This window comes from Amphibalanus amphitrite, unplaced genomic scaffold, assembly GCF_019059575.1.
Source record: "Amphibalanus amphitrite isolate SeventyFive unplaced genomic scaffold, NRLGWU_Aamphi_draft 000163F_arrow, whole genome shotgun sequence".
NCBI lineage: Eukaryota > Metazoa > Arthropoda > Thecostraca > Balanomorpha > Balanidae > Amphibalanus > Amphibalanus amphitrite.
The window spans coordinates 795,145-812,729 of NW_024881658.1; the positions used below are offsets into that span (position 1 = coordinate 795,145).

Genomic DNA, 17,585 nt, shown 5'->3' on the forward strand with positions numbered 1-17,585 from the left:
AAGTATCAATTCTTTACTCAGGCTAGTTCTGCGTATTTCATCGTTGTTTGCCGAATGAGGCCTAATATGATGCCTTTACCTATGAGACCGCCTGCTGGGTTATTAGGCGGCTATAATTGTGACTTTCTCGGTTATAACCTTGGTAGACTCCCCGTGAAAACGGGCTGATCGTGCCCTCATTGGCCATGGGTGAACGTGAGGGAGCCGACCGGCTGGACTGCTCCAATTCTTCGGTCGATTGAGTCCATGCGAGGAAAGGAATGGCCACGGGCCTGAAGTGAGCGGAGGGTGCGCCAACTGACGTGTTGGTAAAACATGCATGTTATGAACTCGGCTCTGCTACCATAGAAAATAGCATAGATAGCCAAATGCCACGTGAACCTCATGCCTATTGCCTGACATTCAAATGATATTCACATCTTGAGACACAATTTGATAAGTGCCATAGCAATGCACCGTCAATGCAGCATGAAAACCTTCGAAGCTTCCTGTTGACGTTTTGTTTACCGTATTAGCATGGCGACCTTTTCAGCGGCTGATGGTTTTCTTTAGTTGATAACGGTCTCTAATTGAAGCTCGCTGTTAAAGAATTGCTGCACAACCGACGGACATACTGCATTATCTGCTCTCAGTTTTATGGAACGCAACATCGCGGAACTGCCGTCATTCTGCTTGATGTCATCCAGAGCAACAGCTCTCCATAATGTCATTTCGGCCCGCTCAGTAGTTTAGACAGCGGCCAGTCTCCAGGCCACTCGCGGAGACGTGACCTCGCTATCAAGGCGGAGGTGGCCGGTCGGTATACCAAGAATGTCACACCCGAGGACAGGGGCGGGCACGGAGGGGGGGGGGGGCTGAAACGGAGCTGCCGGTGGCCGTGGCAGTGTCGGTGGTGTGTTCCGACCGGGAGCGGCGGTACGATGAATTGGGGCGGCCGGCGCCAGAGGAAATGAGACAGGGTCGCAGAGTGGAGGCGGGCGGCAGCGGGAGGGGCGGACGGCGGGCCCATGTGATGAGACAGCACCGGGCGGGCAATAAACGTGGGGGACTGGTCCGACCACGGAGCGCTATCGAACACTAATGAGCGGGCCCGCTGTGACCATGGAGGGTACAGACAAGGCGGAAATTCTGGCGAACTGGGTGGGACCGCGATTGGGGGGAGGGGTACGACCGTGCCAAGTCACGCACCGCCGCGGACACTGGCCGGTGGTCACGGTGTTTGACTGAGCCGGACCGGAGCGATTAGCTAACTACATGGGTGATGGGGTTCGAACGAAGTGCGTGACTTTCGCTGATGTATAACTGCCAGGGAACATTGTGCGTTGATACAGTTGTGAACTGGTAAAGATGAAGGAGAATTGCAAAGTTGGGTAAACGACAAATTAAGATAAAAATATTGCAAACTTGCGATTTTGATCAATTCATAACTTAGATAGGAAAAAGTAACGAATCCAAAGGAGACAAATATCAGGTTGGTAACTAGGTAGTATCATGATAAGCTACTTGTACAGTTCCTATGGTCAAACTGCAATTAAAATTTTCGTGCTTTAAGCTAAGCAAAGCGTTAGGAAGTATATAACCGGAAACCAGACCCACACGAGTGAATAGACCCATACTGTTTCATGAACGTTCCCTTCATAAGCTTTATCAACACGATAGAGTTCCGACGCGTGTTAGCTAAACGCCAGTGGAAGGTCATTCGATTGGTACATATCGATTGAAGGCCCGTGACGCACACAGGGGCAAGGGGCACACTGCACCGTGTACATTCGTTCAGTTATACAGAATCTCAAATAAATCGCTGGCCCCTCCCAATGGATAAGCAGTACCTAAGCATCTTACCGCGCCATCGTTTGGAGTTTTTGTTTTTATTCTTCCAGCCTGCCTACCTTCCATCTGACGAGTAAATGATAGCTTGATCCTATCTGTATTGGAAAGTCACCGCGTCTGTTCAGTCGATTTACTATCAAGCAGGCTAGATTAGACTAAACGAGCATCTGATCCAGATCAGGCCCTAAATCACGTGTCTCTCCCCAAGATTACTTTTCTCTCCCTACCTACTCAGCTCAATTCGCGTCCGTCTCGGCCCAGCGCCCGCCGGTCGTTAGTCGTTATTGCCGGCTCTGTCCACTGTGTGAGCAGTGTCCAACACATCGGCGGGCCGATCAGCGGGCACATCTGGCGCCAATGTTACAAACACCCCCGGGCCAACCGAAAGTGTCGTCCCCCGTCGGCGGCCGCGTCGGCGACGGCGACAGTCTCGGGGGGACGGTCGACGGTGCCGCGTGCGCGTGACGAGCTTCTTTCTGCACTCTTCGTCGGCTGGTCAGAGCCGCGCCGCGACCGGTGACCGCCGAGGGTCTGCAGCCCGCATCGCAGCCAGGATGGTGAGCTGCTGGGACAGGGCGGGTCGCGAGGCCGCACCTCTGTCACGGTGAGATTGATTAGCGACAGTTTCACGGAATGGTGCACGTTGCGCCAGTCACGGAAGCATGCTCAAGTACCGTGACGGTTTGAATGTGATAATTGCCCGACCCGATCTCTGTAACAGGAAGGTGTGAACTATGGTCTATGAATAATGTTTGTTTATCTCACAAAGTCGTGTTGCTCATAATAACGATAGCCTTTTAGGGAGGTCGACGTATGCTACCTTCAAATTACTAGCCATTGATCGTATCTTAGAGTCGGGTCCGCACATTACGTAACGCTAACCTCTGGCGATAATTTGGCAATTGGTTTCTCAGGGTGGAACTGGAACGCCATTTCTTGCGAATAATAATTTAGTCTGATATTAATAGAATCGTCTGATAATCAACAAGTAATTTTTGATGTAAGCATTGCTTGTTTAGGCAAATCATCCCTTCTTACACAACACGCCCACGAAAAGATTCCATAGAGTCTTTTCTATGAAACTAGATGCACCCGCCACCCTGCCAATAGCATATGCTTTATCCCATGTAAAATTGTCGGAGTGCTGACTGAAGAAACAAGTGTTACCGCAAGAAAATTTAAATATTGCCAATGCAGACAGTTGCTGTTCCATGCTAGCGCTTACGTTAGTTTCAAAACTAGGCATTGCCGTGACATACAATCTTTTCTACACGATGAGACATCCAATCTCTATATCACCAAACCTTCAGATTCGGAGGCTTGTTCCAACATTTTGGCTTTCAACAATTGCTTAAGACAGCATGATACGACCGATGAAGCACTCATTAAATGCATACTCGATCGCGTGACAGGCAACATAAAAACCTTATAGAAACGTCGCTTGGCTTTAAAATTGAGCGTCGTAACAGAACAACATTAAATATGAACTGACAAATTAAGATCTGTGCCTTATCCTCATCCTCCTATAAAGCACTGCATATTGCATGTGCTTTAAATGTAAGATCGTCGGAGCGTCGGCCGAAGAATAAGTGCTACCGTTAGAAAATTTAACTATGTACCTATTGCTAATACGGTTGACTGTTGCCTAATTTCTGCCCTCTAGGGCAACCCCTAAAAGAGCCGGGACGCATTGCATAACACGAACAAGCAGCCCGTCTCCCACCTTTCCCATGTGCGTCGCTGGTCACCCATCGACCCGGGCCGCGTGTCCGCCGTTCGCACGGTCTGGTCCGTCCACTGCCGGCCGGCCGGCAGGGAGGGGCCGATTGTTACATCACCGGTGACACCCGAGAGGCCATCTGCCGTCCGGTACGATGACGCTGCTTGCGATGACTCTGCTGACGTAACTGGAGCTCGACCAGCCGGCCGGAGGCGCCGAACGGCTCCGCACACAGTTCCTGGGAAGCTACATAACAGAGTCGCATACCTGGTGTCCGTTTTCGGGGAGTGATGACTGATGAGACACGGAGGTCGAACATTAGAGTGTCAAGGCGTGGATGCAGGATGCAAGTATTTCTTGTTTTCCATTCGGTCGGCAGCGGAGGTATAAAACGTGACCGTCTTTCGCTTCAGCCTTAGATCCCTTTATATCTATGAGTGGGCTATGCACGGTAGGGTTCGAGTGGTCTATGCTTCGATCTGCTGAACTGTGAGTCAGCTTGTTTTGTTGAATAGCCAAATGAGTCGTAATTGATCCTAACTGTTCTCTAATGGTGAGTGCGGTACTTTTAAAACGGTCCGTCTGATAACTGATTCCAGCGCCGTACGGTGTCGCTCACAACTGCCAGATAGCCGACTTAGGTACGACATACGGCAGTCAGTAGGCCTCGGGGCTCTAACAGTCACCGTTTTTTTTTCAGCCGTCGTTTTAAATAACCCATTAAGCCGTCCAGTTCATTTCACATCACCCGAGCACAGTTCGTTAGCCCAACATTCAGTCACAGCCGACAGACGGCTAGACGGACAATCTAACCACCGATGACCAGTCGGACTAACCACCAATGACCAGTCGGACATTGGCCAACACGCGCAGACTGGCGGCGAGTGTGGCCGCCCGCCGGCTGATCGCGAAATAACCCACTAACAGCGCGGCCGTTTCCGCACGGCCGAGCGCGCGGCGCGTGCTCGCCATGTGCGCGACGCCGGAACAATTACCGACAGTGGTGACGGGAGCGACGCGAGCCGCCTGCCGCAAATACACACCGAGCGGCGCGAAACCCTCTCATCGAGAACGGATCGGAAGGCCGTTACGGTGACGTCAGGACGAGGATTTTATGGCCTAATAGTAGTTTCGTCATACCGACAGTGCCTACCTTTATGATTTGGTGGCCGCATGTCACGCGAAATTACTGCATTCGATAATTGTCTAGTGACGATTGAGCAGGCTCAGGCCGCTCTCTGACAAAGGACCTTGGAATGGCTCTTTTCTTTCCTTAGGTCGTATGGAATGTAACGAAAAATCGAGATTTGTACCAGAGGTGGGTATAAATTATTTTGATATTTAGGCCCTAGTTGCATATCTACAGTTCCAGGTCGCAGCTTTGTGGCTTGGTACTGCCGGGCGCGACACCGCGCGGCAGGCTAGTGCTAGCGCCCAACACAGCAGCGCAGTCTCCGCACCGCCGACGCTATCCCGGGAGACTGCGCTATCGCACAGGAGACTAGCACCAGGCTCTGACGGCACTTGCGAGACGGAGGCCGTTGGACAGGGATGGAGACGGGGCGGGGGCTGGGGGCTGGAGACACTGCGACAGGATGTCGGGTAGTAACGTGGTTTATTTATTGTAGCCCCTGTTTTATTGCATGTTTCCTAAAGCTAGCTTACCCACTGTGTGTAAATCTTAATTGAAATTATCGTACAAAGGGCGATGCGTATAATCACATACCTATCATTAACAGTAGGTAGTCATTTAAATTCATGGATCGTATCAACATCACCAGTACCACTGTGTGTCTTGTTATATATTGGCTACCGAAATACCACCACTCACCTTTCGTGATAGACGGGCGGTGTGGCCTATGCGGCTTCACTACTTGAACGGACCCTCATCAGCACCTCTGTGTTCGGCAGGTGGGGCGGCGCTGGTTCCTCAGTCTCTACCAGTGGGCCATCCTCAGTGCCGTGTGTCTCTCGGCGGCTGGGGACCGACTGACGGCACCAAAGGCTCAGCATGAGCCGCCCCAGGGCGTGCGACAGACGGCTCTGAACGCGCTCTGGGATCCGCAGCACCAGGACAGCAACAGCACGGCGCCTGCCGCCGCTCTCCTCGGTGAGTGTCGATCAGTCGGATAGCGTGATTAAAAAACTGCTTGATAGCTTCTCAGGATGGCCATTGGTACATGCATACCATTTCTTCGTAACGAATATTTTCCTACTGCTTAGGCACTGTGGTGAAACTGAAAGCTGTGACCGGTGACCACGACCTTCCGGAATACATCTCTGTGTCTTGTGAATTGTCTCTTGGCTCTAACTCTGAGGTGTTGTCTTGATCCTGTGACCGTTGATTACTAGTCAGGAGCATAGTCGTTCCAGTGTGACTTGTGTATGACCGTAGACATATGACCCTGTCTTCGACGCCTGTGAGTCTGACCTCGACGCATCTCACCGTTGTTCTGTGTGCTGCAGCTCTTTTGTCGGCTATCTCCGAGGCCCGGGGCGACCCGAACGCCATCTACCGCCTGCGGCTGGCCACCGAAGACCAGTGGCCCATCTCACAAGACGTTCACTTACCGAACCTGTCGAACCATCCCAACCAGAGAGATGCTGCTCAGAGGGACAGCAAGTCCAACCAGTCGTCATTTAAACCTCCGCGGCGCAACCCAAAAACAGATAGAGGTCCAGCTAGGAGGTCTGATGGGGAGAAACTTTCGGAGGAGCGTACGAGCGGAAATAGGAAGTCGCGGACGACAACGGAGCCCGACAAAGGAGGTAGAGTCGTGAGCAAAAGGCGACAAAAACGATACAGTGTGGATGAGGAAGAGCAGTCTCACAGACCAGCCAGATGGCAAAGATCCGACAACCATGACGACGGAGCTAGGGAAGTTAATACAATTCCACCTTCAGATGAGAAAGTGGACCTCAACATCGCAGAAAGCCGCAGCGATTCAGACATCACAGAGACGAACACGCAACAGCCAGCTGAAAGACGTGCCTACGTCACCCATCGGCGCTTCAAAGAACAGCGCCCAGACGTGAATGTTGAGTGGCCTCGAAGGAGCGACGTGGACTGGTCTCGAAAGGACTCGGTCGAGCAGATGGAGATGCGGGAGGACGGTTCGCTGGCAGAACGCCGTGAGGATGCAGGACGAAGTGATGACTGGACGGAGGGCGATTCAAGGTTGACACGAAAGAGCGACACGGGAAGTGAGAAGGGCCGGACGCGCGCTGATGGAAGATGGTTACAAGAGTACAGCAGACACGAGGACTCGCCGATAGAGATGGAGCAGGACCAGGTAGCCGATGAGTCGATCGACAGATCAATCTACTTCCAGCCGGCGGAAGAGGACGAGTACTTCACCGAGGAGGACCAGACGACGGAGGAAAGTCATCCGGGCGAGGACTACCTCACCACAACGGAGGAGTACCACTCCACCACGCAGAGGTATCAACCACCGCCGGCCGAGTACCATCCACCGCCGGCAGAGTACCATCCACCGCCGGCCGAGTACCAGTCACCTCCGGCAGAGTACCATCCACCACCGACCGAGTACGACTCACCGCCGAACCACCCTTCAACGATCGAGCACCATGGCGAACCGAGCGGTTACCACGCTCCAACCGAGCGTCATCACCCTCCAGTCCAGTACCACCCCCCTCCCGTGGAATATCACCCAGTCCCCGAACATGGTCTACCACCACCAGACGACTACCCGACCTATCACCATCCAGAGAATGAGCACTTAGTCCAAGAGGGATACAATGCACCTCCTAAACACCACCTGCCTCCTGAGGAATATCCTCATCCTCCTCAGGAACACCATCCTCCTCGGCACTACCCTCCTCCTCCTGATGCCTACCCCGCTCCAGCCGTCCCTTACCAAGTGGAACCCGAGTACAGTCCCGACTCGCCGTGCCGCCGGACGAGCGACGACCCGGACGGAGACTGTATCCGAGGCGTGGCTGACATCGACTACCCGACCCTTCAGAGCATCCCGGAGACGAGCTTCAGCTGCCTGGGCCGGCCGCCCGGCTTCTACGCCGACATGGAGACCGGGTGTCAGGTGAGAAAAACTAAAGGCCGGGAAGGTAGAAAAGGAAGGAGGTAGTGGGGTGGGAGAGAGGATGACGCTGGTAAAACTGAACGAGAAACGAGACATGGGCATTCAGAGAGCCCTAGGTCAGCAGATCAATCGAACTAGAATGCAAAGTTCAACATTGCCGGATACGTTTCACGCGGTCGATTCCAGTCACTGACTAAACAAGCAGACACCAATTCACACCCTTAGCGCCAACTATGAGCGTGTGACCGACCTCCTCTCCCTGCCCACAGGTGTGGCACTACTGCACCAGTGACGGGCGACCGCAGTCGTTCCTTTGTACCACGGGCACCGTGTTCAGCCAGCTGCACCTCGTCTGTGACTGGTGGTTCAAGGTCGACTGCCCTCACTCAGACGCGTTCGAGCACGTTAACGATCGACTGTATCGGCCGGAGGAGTACTCCGCGTACCCGGGACAGTTCCGCGGCGACGGGCCGGACGGGGCTCCGGTAACCCTCCGTCTCGGCGGCAGGGAGCCAGTCATCCCGCATCACCCCACTGAGGGTCCGCGTCTGTTACCCCATCATCCCACCCAGGGTCCGCGTCTGTTACCCCATCACCCAACCGAGGGTCCGCGTCTGATACACCATCATCCAACTGAGGGTCCGCGCCTCTTACCCCATCACCCAACTGAGGACCCTCATCCTGCACTTCATCACCCAACAGAGGGTCCGCGCCTCTTACCCCATCACCCCACTGAGGGTCCGCGTCTCTTAACCCATCATTCTTCTGAACGTCCAAGTTTTCGTCATCACCCTACCGAGGGTCCTCGCCTTGTCCCTCATCATGAAACCAGTGACTCTGCCCTTCGCTATCCTGAGGATGAAAGGATTCCGCCTCATCGCTTCGCGGAGCAAGAGGATCACGTCCTGCATCGACATCCTTCAGAGGAACACATCGTTCACCGCCATCCAGAGGAAGCCTTTGAGGAATATCGACACCCAGGAGAACGACCCCTCCTTCACCGTCCGCCACAACGGGAGGTTATCCCACAACGTTACAGGGAAGAGTCGACACAGGGGCCGCATCTTCCCTATAGCCATGGAGAAGAGAGACCCGAGCCCTATCATTTGCCCGAAGGAGCACCCGATTCCTATCCTCACCCAGTAAGACAGGTATCGCCCCATGACCAACACCCACCAAGCCACTCGACACATCACCCACGACCAGTATATCGAGCCCCTATCCACCGCCCGCCCAACTACCCAACACGACCCACCCGTCCACCCACCCCCGCCCCGGTACACTGGGAAGAGCACAGCCCCTCTCCAGTGCACTGGGAGAGTCACGGCCCTCCTCCATCCCACCACCACCATCGTCCTGGTCCCGTCCCTGAGCACAGCTCCACTGGGTACATCGCTATCACGCCTGTAGCACCTCTGTACGCCCCTGCCGAGCCGGAGCACACCACGCGACCGTGGCCTACAGCCGTGCCGGCCGTGGTTGGTGCGTACGGTAGGCCGTGGGAGCCGCAGAGAACGCGTCATGGACGGGGCGAGACGGAGGGTGTGGTGGTGGTGACCACTCCACGGCCGGTCATCAGTCATCGAGGCACCCCAGAACCGGCAGCGTACAGGGAGACAGCAGTAGAGGAGGATGCGTACCACCAAGGATATCATACGGCTCCGTCTGAAAGGGAGTACTACCAGCACAGGGAACATCGCCCTCCCAGACTGTCCAGGCAGCCGGAACGACCTCCCCCTCACAGTCTGCGGCCGGTACCTCCTCCCCACGCCCCGCGGCACCGACCCCGCCCCACCCCAGCGCCGTACCCGGCCTCAGACCAGCACCCACCGTCTCTGGAAAGACCCCCCGCGGGAGGAGCGTACCACGGGCGGCATCGTGAGCCACCTCCAGCCCCTGCATCACCCCACCTACGGCAGAGCCGCCGCCTGCGCCGGATGCCCCCACGGTACCGCGGAGACCGACAACCCCGGTACCGCCCTGTTTCGGTCAGCCGACGGCGCACCAGGCAGCTGACACAGAGGTCGCGTCAGGGAACGTCAGAAAGGTCACAGCAGCGGGAATCAACACGAACGCGTCGGAAAACCACACCCAAGGAGCATCACCAGCGCAGGGATCAGCGACCTGGGCAGGTGACATCAAGGTCCCTTCGCCCGCCCAGTCGGCCCCGCTCGAGGTCCGCGACGTCACACGGGTCCCGCTTTCCACCAGTGACGTCACCCCGGTCCCCAGTGACGTCCCCGCGGTCCCCAGTGACGTCCCCGCGGTCCCACTCCCCATCAGTTACCACTCTCCGGTCCCGGTCTCTGGCCCTGCTGAAGGCGAAACAGCCCGAGTTTGGAGCACGGCTATCAAGGCGACACAAAGGATGAGGCTTGAAATATCGCGGAAGCGAGAAGCTGGGTGTGTGGTGTGAACAAGCATTGCATCGCAAGACGCCACATACCCCTCAGAATGAGTAAGCGTGTTATCGTTCTAAGTGATTACAACCCGTGCTTTCACGTTATGTTGATGTATGGCCGCGATCTGTACCTTCTTGTTCATGTTGAACGTCCTTCGTCGGGGCACGCGCTGTACATTTCTCAAGCTGTTACGGTAAATGAATGACATTCCTTTTTTGTCTCGCGAGCATGTGTTCATCGCGCAAAGATGCGCTGGAGAAGAGGTCAGAGGATTTGCTCAGTATCTGTTGTTATTGTTACCTAGCTTAGACATCGCTGGATAAAGTCAATACACGTGATTCACATGACGGTTTATTCAACACTATATTATGTGCACATGAAGGGACAACAAAGGGCGAAAACCACAGCGTGAGGGGCGGCCTGGCGGCCGTGGAGGTGGCGCGCTCATCACGTCCCGTGGTGATGCGCGCCTCTGCATACGGCGGGCTGGCCGGGCGGCCGCCCGGCGGTGCTCGGGGAGGGAGGGAGGGAGGTGATGGGACTCACAGAGACACCGGCTCCGCCTCCGCGGGCGCGCCGGACGGGGTGGGGGCGGGGGCGGAGGGCTCAGGGGTGGTCGACTCGCCGGGACTGGTGTCGCCAGAGCCGGTGACCCCTGAGGTAGAGTCGACGGCGGCGTCCTGGCAGCAGCTTACCGCGGGCGAGTCGGCGGGGGTGGTGTCCGGCCGCTCCTCGGAACTGGAGACCGCCGACTCCGCACAGTCGCCTGTGGGCGCGTCAGACCGGGTCACCATCGGGTGACACGACATATATAACAGCGGCACATATATATGCCGCTATATCAGCGGCACAGAGAGAGGCCATTGAAATATTACGCTCCTACTGATTACTGGAAGACGGACACATGATTACCACAGCAATCGCCACCATGTCAAAGCAATATGCTGCCAGGCTCAGACAGCCCACCCCACCAACCAAAGGACCTTTACCACTCGATACCACTGACCATCAGCTCTCACCTTGCCCGTTGATCGCCCTCTCGGGTACCGCCGCGGCCCCCTCTGCCGCCTCCTCCGCCTCCCCTCCGCCGCCGTCCTCCGCCCCGACACCGGCGGCCGCGCGCGCCTGCAGCGCCCGGCAGAGCCGCTCCAGGGTGTCGATGCGCCGCCGCTGTCCCAGCAGCTGCGCGTCGTCGGCCTGTTTCTGCTCGGCCATCTTGATGAGGGAGCGGTTGCTGCCCTCGCAGCGCTGTCGCCAGGTGGCAGTCTCCTTCTCCAACCGGCGGATGTTCTTCTGCATCTGTGGCGGCGGACAGGCACACAGTTAAGATGAACAGAAACCAAGCTTCATACGTCGGACAGAGCTCAGACAGCGAGTGGTGACACATAATCTGATCGAGCAGAAGCTGTAAGTGCAGCCGCCACAGCAGCAGGGGCTCAAAAGCCACAGGGATATGGCGTAAAACAATATCCGTGTCATCATGGAGTAGAAAAGTACCTACTCCATAGTGTCAGCATGGATTGATGGACTGACACAAAATGACTCCAACCAGACCATATTGATGATTCCAAAACACGACATCGTAAAAGAGACATCTAATCGTATAACGATCGCACTGGGAGGGTCGCGGTAAAAACTCTAAATGAGTTTAAACGGTGCAGCAGGTAAACTAAGCAATGCAAGATAAATGGCGGCCAAAAAAGCACTAAGGAAGAGAAACGTGGCTTTAGACGGACAACGCGCTGCTGAGCGTCATAATATAGTTACTCATGAATACGGAAGACATATCTGGGAGACTTTAAAAAAAGTTAGTGGTCTGGTAATCAGAAAACGTTATTTGGAAGAATCAAACAGTGGTAAAAAGCAGTAGAATGAGTTAAAACCAGTCACAGTTCAAACAAACAGACGCGTTGTTAAAAGGAATGTCGTTTTAATGACAGAACGAAAAAAAAAAACGATCACCAACCAAACGTTATTCCACCGAAAAAAAGACACATTCATTATATTACAACAATCCCCGACATTTGTGATTGTTAAATAGGAAGACGGAAGACAACACAGCACAGAGGCGGGGATCGGGGCGTTAGTGGCCGCGTCCGCACCCGGGGCGGACGAGGTGCTCAGCCGCACACACAAAGGCACACACGCGCGCGCGCATTACCCGACCCTGGTTGAACAGCAGCTGACCAGAGGATCACAAACCTCTGACCCAGTCGGAGAGGGTCAATGACCTCTGACCCGGTCAGCCAGGACACCCTGGGTTAGGTCAGCGCCGGCCTGCAGCCGACAGACCCCAGGTCACTGACCTCAGACCCGGGTGGACGGGTCATCCTGGGACGGGCCCGCGTGAGTGTAGGATCGGCAGCCGTCACCATTGATCAGTACGCAGATGGCTTAAAGCTCTATGTACGTGCTCTATCTATAATTAACCCTCCCGCGCCTGTTCAGCCCCAATCGTCACAGACACCAGAGCCCTACCCTCAGCACCAGAGTCATACACAATAAACACGAATGAAACTCCCATCGAGAACCCTCATCGTGAGGAAACGAGCAATCGCCATATCACCACTCTATTTATAACGCTGTAAATCATCAACTGGTTGAGGATATCAACAATTAGCCATCAAACTAACGCCATATGGGACACTTACCGACGCACGAGTAGGTACGCCATAACTCATTAGCCAACTATGACCAAGGCACAGCCTATGAACCTACCTTCTCCATTTCCGATTTGAAGTTGTTGAAGACCTTGCTGGACTTGGCCAGCGCGCCCTGAAAGTCCTCGTACTTTTCGGTGTAGGTGTTGAGCTGCTCCCGGAGCGAGACTTCCGACATCTGCAGGTCTGTACACCGTTTCTGGTATGTGGACATCTCCTGTGAGACACGACAGCCGGTGGTGAACGGCGGGTGAAACGGTGGATGTTGTGTTTGGATCAAATGCGATAACGTCACACAGTCACTCCGTAGTTCACATTGTCTGCCCTGCCCTCTGACGACTGCCCAAGAAGGGCCCAGGACAGCTAACGAAAGTAGAGATCCACACCATTAAACATAGCGTGCGTTCAGCATCCGGACAATCAGGGATAATTTTTAAGGATCACCGGGATCATTCGGTGTTTTGGGTATTGATTTTGGGCTGACACCGTGCACAACGGACATGGCAACGAGTAAAACAGCCATTCGTGAAGTAAAAACAATCTAAAAATGACTAATTGCATCAATGGTCCCTGCAATACCAAATAATTACCGGTGATCCCGGATAATTATCCCTCATTTTACAGATGCAGAATACGCCTAGATCAACATTGCATAGGTAGCTAAAACGGAGGGTTGGCAATATACAGAAATACTATAATATGTGCCAATAACTGAATGCCAAGAGAAAACTGAAAGCCAACACATCACGACATACCTGGAGAAGTTTTTGTTTTTCAAGCAGAAAGGCCTGCTTCTCCTGGTTCATTTCTAGCTGCAGTTTAGCGAGCCGTGCCTCGGCCAGCTGCGACTCCAGCTCCTTCTGTTTCATCATTTTCTCAACAAGCTGGAATGGGAGTACCTCATGTTAGCCACTTTGCTCCGGGTCGTTCAGCCTATCTTCATCGTAAAAATATTGGAAGGCGTTTTCTGCGATGTCTCAATAAGCAAATCTTCCGAAAAGCTAGACAGAGCCTTGCTTAAAACAGAAATGCACGCAAATGATCACTGCAGCATTCAGCAAAAATTGAACGATCTCCCGTGAACCCTTATAACTCATTATAATCGTCAAATGAACCATTCACGGAGCGGGCCGGGTACCATTGTCATATGACCCAGCAGCGAGAGCAGGACCTTACCTACCGAGTTATTCTGTTCGTACTGTTCACACAAGCTCTTCAGCTTCTTGGACATTTCAATGTTCTCTTCTGTGAGCTTGTTGTTCTTCTGGTTGTTCTCGTTCATCGTTCCTGTGATGTCACTGAGAGTCGTCTGAAACTTGGCCGACACCTCACGCCGTTTTTCCTCCTCCTCCCGAATTTTGGCCACACTCTCCTCCTGTGGGCGGGTCACGGATCAGAGCCAGAGGTCAAACGGTGCATAGAAGTACAGTCGTTACACAGCTAGGTCACAGATCACGGTAAACGACCCGTGAGTAGGAACCGAGGCCACAACCCGAGTCAGATCCGAGATACAAAGAAATTCGAGCAGCAGATTGGCTCAAACGAGTTTGAGATGTTTCGGCCGTTACGTAGCGATCCGCGGCTGTAACCGGCAGACGACTGCCGCGTACCTTGACAAGTTTGTTTTGTTTCTGCAGCTCGCGACAGAGGCCCTCCAATCGACTGCGGGTGAGCAGGGCCTTGCTCTGTTCGCTCTCCATGGATGCCTTCTCCTTCAGAAGCTGCTCCACCCGCTGCTCCAGCTTACGGATTGACGACTGAAACGGGCCGTGTGTGCTCAGGACACAGCCGACACCCAGAACAGCACGCACAGAGCAGCACGAATGCTAGAAGCTCCTTATATCGTCGCATGCTGTTCCTCGATTGGTGAGTGAGCACAACATAATTTAACTACGAGTTGAGTCTGGCTCAGCCAGCTGATACCTGGGCATAAGGTGGTGACATAAAGCTTTGTACAAGACGTAACGCGTCTATCGAAAAACGAATGAAATATATGCCAGCCTATACCAGTTGAGGCTACTTACATTGAGTTTCTTGTTTTCCTCCTGTGACTCAGCATGCTTTCTGCAGACAAACATGAGCCGCTCGGAAGGGTCGGCGATGTCGTTGGCAGCAGACATCACCTGCTCCACCGTCTTCTCTATCCTCTTCTGAGTCTTCCGATCGCGCTTGGCTCCATCCTCAGAAACCTGAGCCTGCATAAAATACCCAGGGTCATCAAAGATAATTTGTGATTAAAGCAATAGCCAATATTTGAACTGTTGCCAGCCCTTGTTGGTATTTGAGTCTATTGGAATAATGATCATTTAGATTATTATCAAACAGATCAAGTGCATGATGTCTGGTGAAAACACTTCCCTAGCAATAACATTTTTTTAACTCTTACCTCCAAGACCTTTGACCCATTGTTGGAATCTGCACTGGATGTCATCTTGATCAGTATAAGCAGGTATCAATAAGGATAACAGATGAATCCTAAAGGGACAAATAATAAATGCCTGTAAAAAAAGAAAAACTGGAAACATGAAACATCACAACACTAGTAACACTCTTATTGAATGTTGTATGATCCAGTTTGGTAGAAATATTGGGCCTGTTCCAGCACCTCCGGTAGAAGTTGCTGACTGGAAGCTCTTCTGGTTTTACTGGAGAAGCAGGAAAGTTATCTGGAAATTTCTGGTGATTGATGTCAGGCATTTGATGTCAGACAAAAGAAAATTCACTCTTGAAAAGCGAGTTTGTTTTCAATTTTAATAAGCCTGGGCCCTGTTTGGTCCCAGTTTTTTTGTCAGCAGGCTGTGAGCATGCTGCTATTTTTTTTGAATCCTCATTGGTCAAATTCACATTCATTTCACCGAGAGCAGTCAAAAAGTGCCAGCAATAACTTCCTTATATGGAAAAAACAGCATGCTGATAAAAAACAGTGACTGAACAGAGATATATTTTCAAAAGAATGATAATGTGACTTTCTTTACAATTGAATTGTAAAATTAGCCTGCAAGAGTCCTTTGTATACATTCATAATTGTCACATGTGCCAATAATTGTAGACCAGAGCCTCCAGTCAAAGGTGGACATCACAACTGGCTGGATGAAAGTTGCTGAAGGTCTCTGGAGATTTGCCAAGAGCTTTCTGGAGCTTACTGGAGGTGCTGGAATGCTGAATAGAGAATTCTGGAGGCATTGGAACAGGCCCATCATCCCAAGACGACAGATAAAGTCAGCAGGAAGTTCCATAGCCTTGGTAAGCAGTCTGTAGGCTGTGTCCTGAAAGTTTTTGTTAGAACAAATATTTGTTGGTTAGGTACTTTTACTGCAAAATTTTAGCATTAGGTCACACCAAGTCCACTATGACGTGTGAGGCTAGGTTATGTTGTGTTTATTTCATTTCTTCTGGTTGAAATAGCCATGAAAATTTGCCCGGACAAAAATTTGCCATGAAACCATCTGTAGTAATCGCCAGATAGGTAGGTATCTAACTGTAACTTTACAAAAACGACTCCAGAGGGGTGTTCACTGGCACTGCAAACTGCTGAGTGCGGTGTGTGCGGTGTGTGCAGCAGGCGTGGGGGTAGGGGATGGGCAGGTGGTTCCGACGTCACGGCTGCGTGCAGTGGACGGTCCGCTGTTGCTGTGGTCAGTCCCGATCGGCCACAACGTCTATAGAGCCTTGGCCACAGCGGTCACTGTGTGCGGTGACGGAAGGCTGACGTAGGGACGCAGTGGGCGGAGCTTGGAGGCTGTGTACAGTCCGACCATACACAGGGCCCTGAACACCCCTCAGTGCGGAGGGGTGTTCACGGGCACCGCACACTGCTGCATGCGGTGTGTGTGGTGCATCCAGCAGGCGTGGGGGTAGGGGATGGGTAGGCGGCTCTGACGTCATGGCTGCGTGCGGTGGACGGTCCGCTGTGGCCAGTCCCGACCGGCCACAGCGGTCGCTGTGTGCGGTGACGGAAGGCTGACGTAGGGACGCGGTGGGCGGAGCTTGGAGGCTGTGTGCGGTCCGACCGCACACAGGGCCCGTGAACAGCCCTCTGGTGCGTAGCGACCACTGAACTCTTATAACAATAATGGTAGCGACACTGACACAAAGCCTTCTTGGGGTGGACTGGTGGGACCAATAAAACGGACTATAAACATGTCATTTTCCCTTGCTGACCCGGAAGCATACCTACAAAGTATTTATACAAAGTAAGATATAAATTCCCGGGCGCGTACCTTACCTTACCTTACCGTTCTGATTACCCAAGGCCGTATAAGAGCATATAGGGCCTTGATAAGAGCATTACCGAAGTAAATCAAGTAGGTAAATAAAAAGACGGTTTGCGTCACAAAAGCCGCAACCAGGTTACTGTTCAGTCACCGCTTTTTACCAGAAGGCTGCAAACTTGCTGGCGTTTTACGGCTTCCCATTGGTGGAATCTACTTGGTCTTTGCGATTCACCAATGAGAGGCCAAAAAACGCCAGCAAGGAACTTTGGTAGCGTACTGGTAAAGAACAGGCAACAAATAGCGCCCGGTACTTGACAGCTAAATTATCACAAATTACCTACATAAGGCCGGATTCGATGTCTCCCAGACGCGTTATTGTTATTCCTGTCACGCAAAAACAAAAACGAAACACGCCTCCCGGACGACGAAGATTCTACGTCGTCCGGCCAATCAACAGCTGTTCACACGAGCGGTTGTCGGCCGCCAGCCAAGCCATCTGGCAATGACGGTAGCAGGTATGTACTTCACAGTCGGTGTCAGTTCCTGGCGCTCGGTACCTAACCGTAGCCCATCCCCGCCGACATCGAACGGCATTGGCTGGACGACGTAGAATCTTCGTCGTCCGGGAGATATCTAATCCCACCTAAGTAGTGACGTCGCTTACCGGATATAGAGAACGTTGCTTGGCGACATTTGCG

At 53.1% G+C, this 17,585-nt stretch overlaps 2 protein-coding genes across 7 annotated transcripts; one reads left to right on the top strand and one right to left on the bottom strand.

Moving 5' to 3' along the window:
* The first annotated feature begins 1,101 nt into the window (after nt 1-1,101).
* On the top strand, nt 1,102-10,368 carry LOC122383417 (atrophin-1-like). The gene is made up of 4 exons (XM_043369784.1): nt 1,102-1,140; nt 5,462-5,660; nt 6,017-7,611; nt 7,881-10,368. Exons 1-4 carry the CDS (start codon nt 1,102-1,104, stop codon nt 9,981-9,983), a joined length of 3,936 nt encoding a protein of 1,311 aa, XP_043225719.1. The 3' UTR covers nt 9,984-10,368.
* Nucleotides 10,345-17,157, bottom strand: LOC122383440 (alpha-taxilin-like). Of its 6 annotated transcripts, none has more exons than XM_043369867.1 (9): nt 16,904-17,157; nt 15,060-15,171; nt 14,698-14,868; nt 14,284-14,430; nt 13,854-14,048; nt 13,429-13,557; nt 12,732-12,890; nt 11,033-11,312; nt 10,345-10,779 (listed from the first exon to the last, which is right to left on the bottom strand). In XM_043369867.1, the coding sequence occupies exons 2-9, from the start codon at nt 15,102-15,104 to the stop codon at nt 10,556-10,558; spliced, it is 1,350 nt and encodes a 449-aa protein (XP_043225802.1). In that variant the 5' UTR covers nt 15,105-15,171; nt 16,904-17,157; the 3' UTR covers nt 10,345-10,555. The 6 variants fall into 6 exon arrangements, with proteins under 6 accessions (XP_043225802.1, XP_043225807.1, XP_043225806.1 ...); XM_043369872.1 differs by having other exon boundaries at nt 17,049-17,069; XM_043369871.1 differs by having other exon boundaries at nt 16,894-17,025.
* Nucleotides 17,158-17,585: the final 428 nt, after the last annotated feature.

Excerpts from the sequence above, each read along its gene's own strand:
- LOC122383440 (XM_043369867.1), bottom strand. The coding sequence starts at position 15,104 with ATGACATCCAGTGCAGATTCCAACAATGGGTCAAAGGTCTTGGAG. Across the intron at positions 14,049-14,283 it reads AACAAAACAAACTTGTCAAG|GAGGAGAGTGTGGCCAAAAT; the intron begins GTACGCGGCAGT and ends ACCCGCCCACAG. Across the intron at positions 12,891-13,428 it reads AAAAACAAAAACTTCTCCAG|GAGATGTCCACATACCAGAA; the intron begins GTATGTCGTGAT and ends CGTGTCTCACAG.
- LOC122383417 (XM_043369784.1), top strand. The coding sequence starts at position 1,102 with ATGGAGGGTACAGACAAGGCGGAAATTCTGGCGAACTGG. Across the intron at positions 5,661-6,016 it reads GCCTGCCGCCGCTCTCCTCG|CTCTTTTGTCGGCTATCTCC; the intron begins GTGAGTGTCGAT and ends TGTGTGCTGCAG. Across the intron at positions 7,612-7,880 it reads ACATGGAGACCGGGTGTCAG|GTGTGGCACTACTGCACCAG; the intron begins GTGAGAAAAACT and ends CCCTGCCCACAG.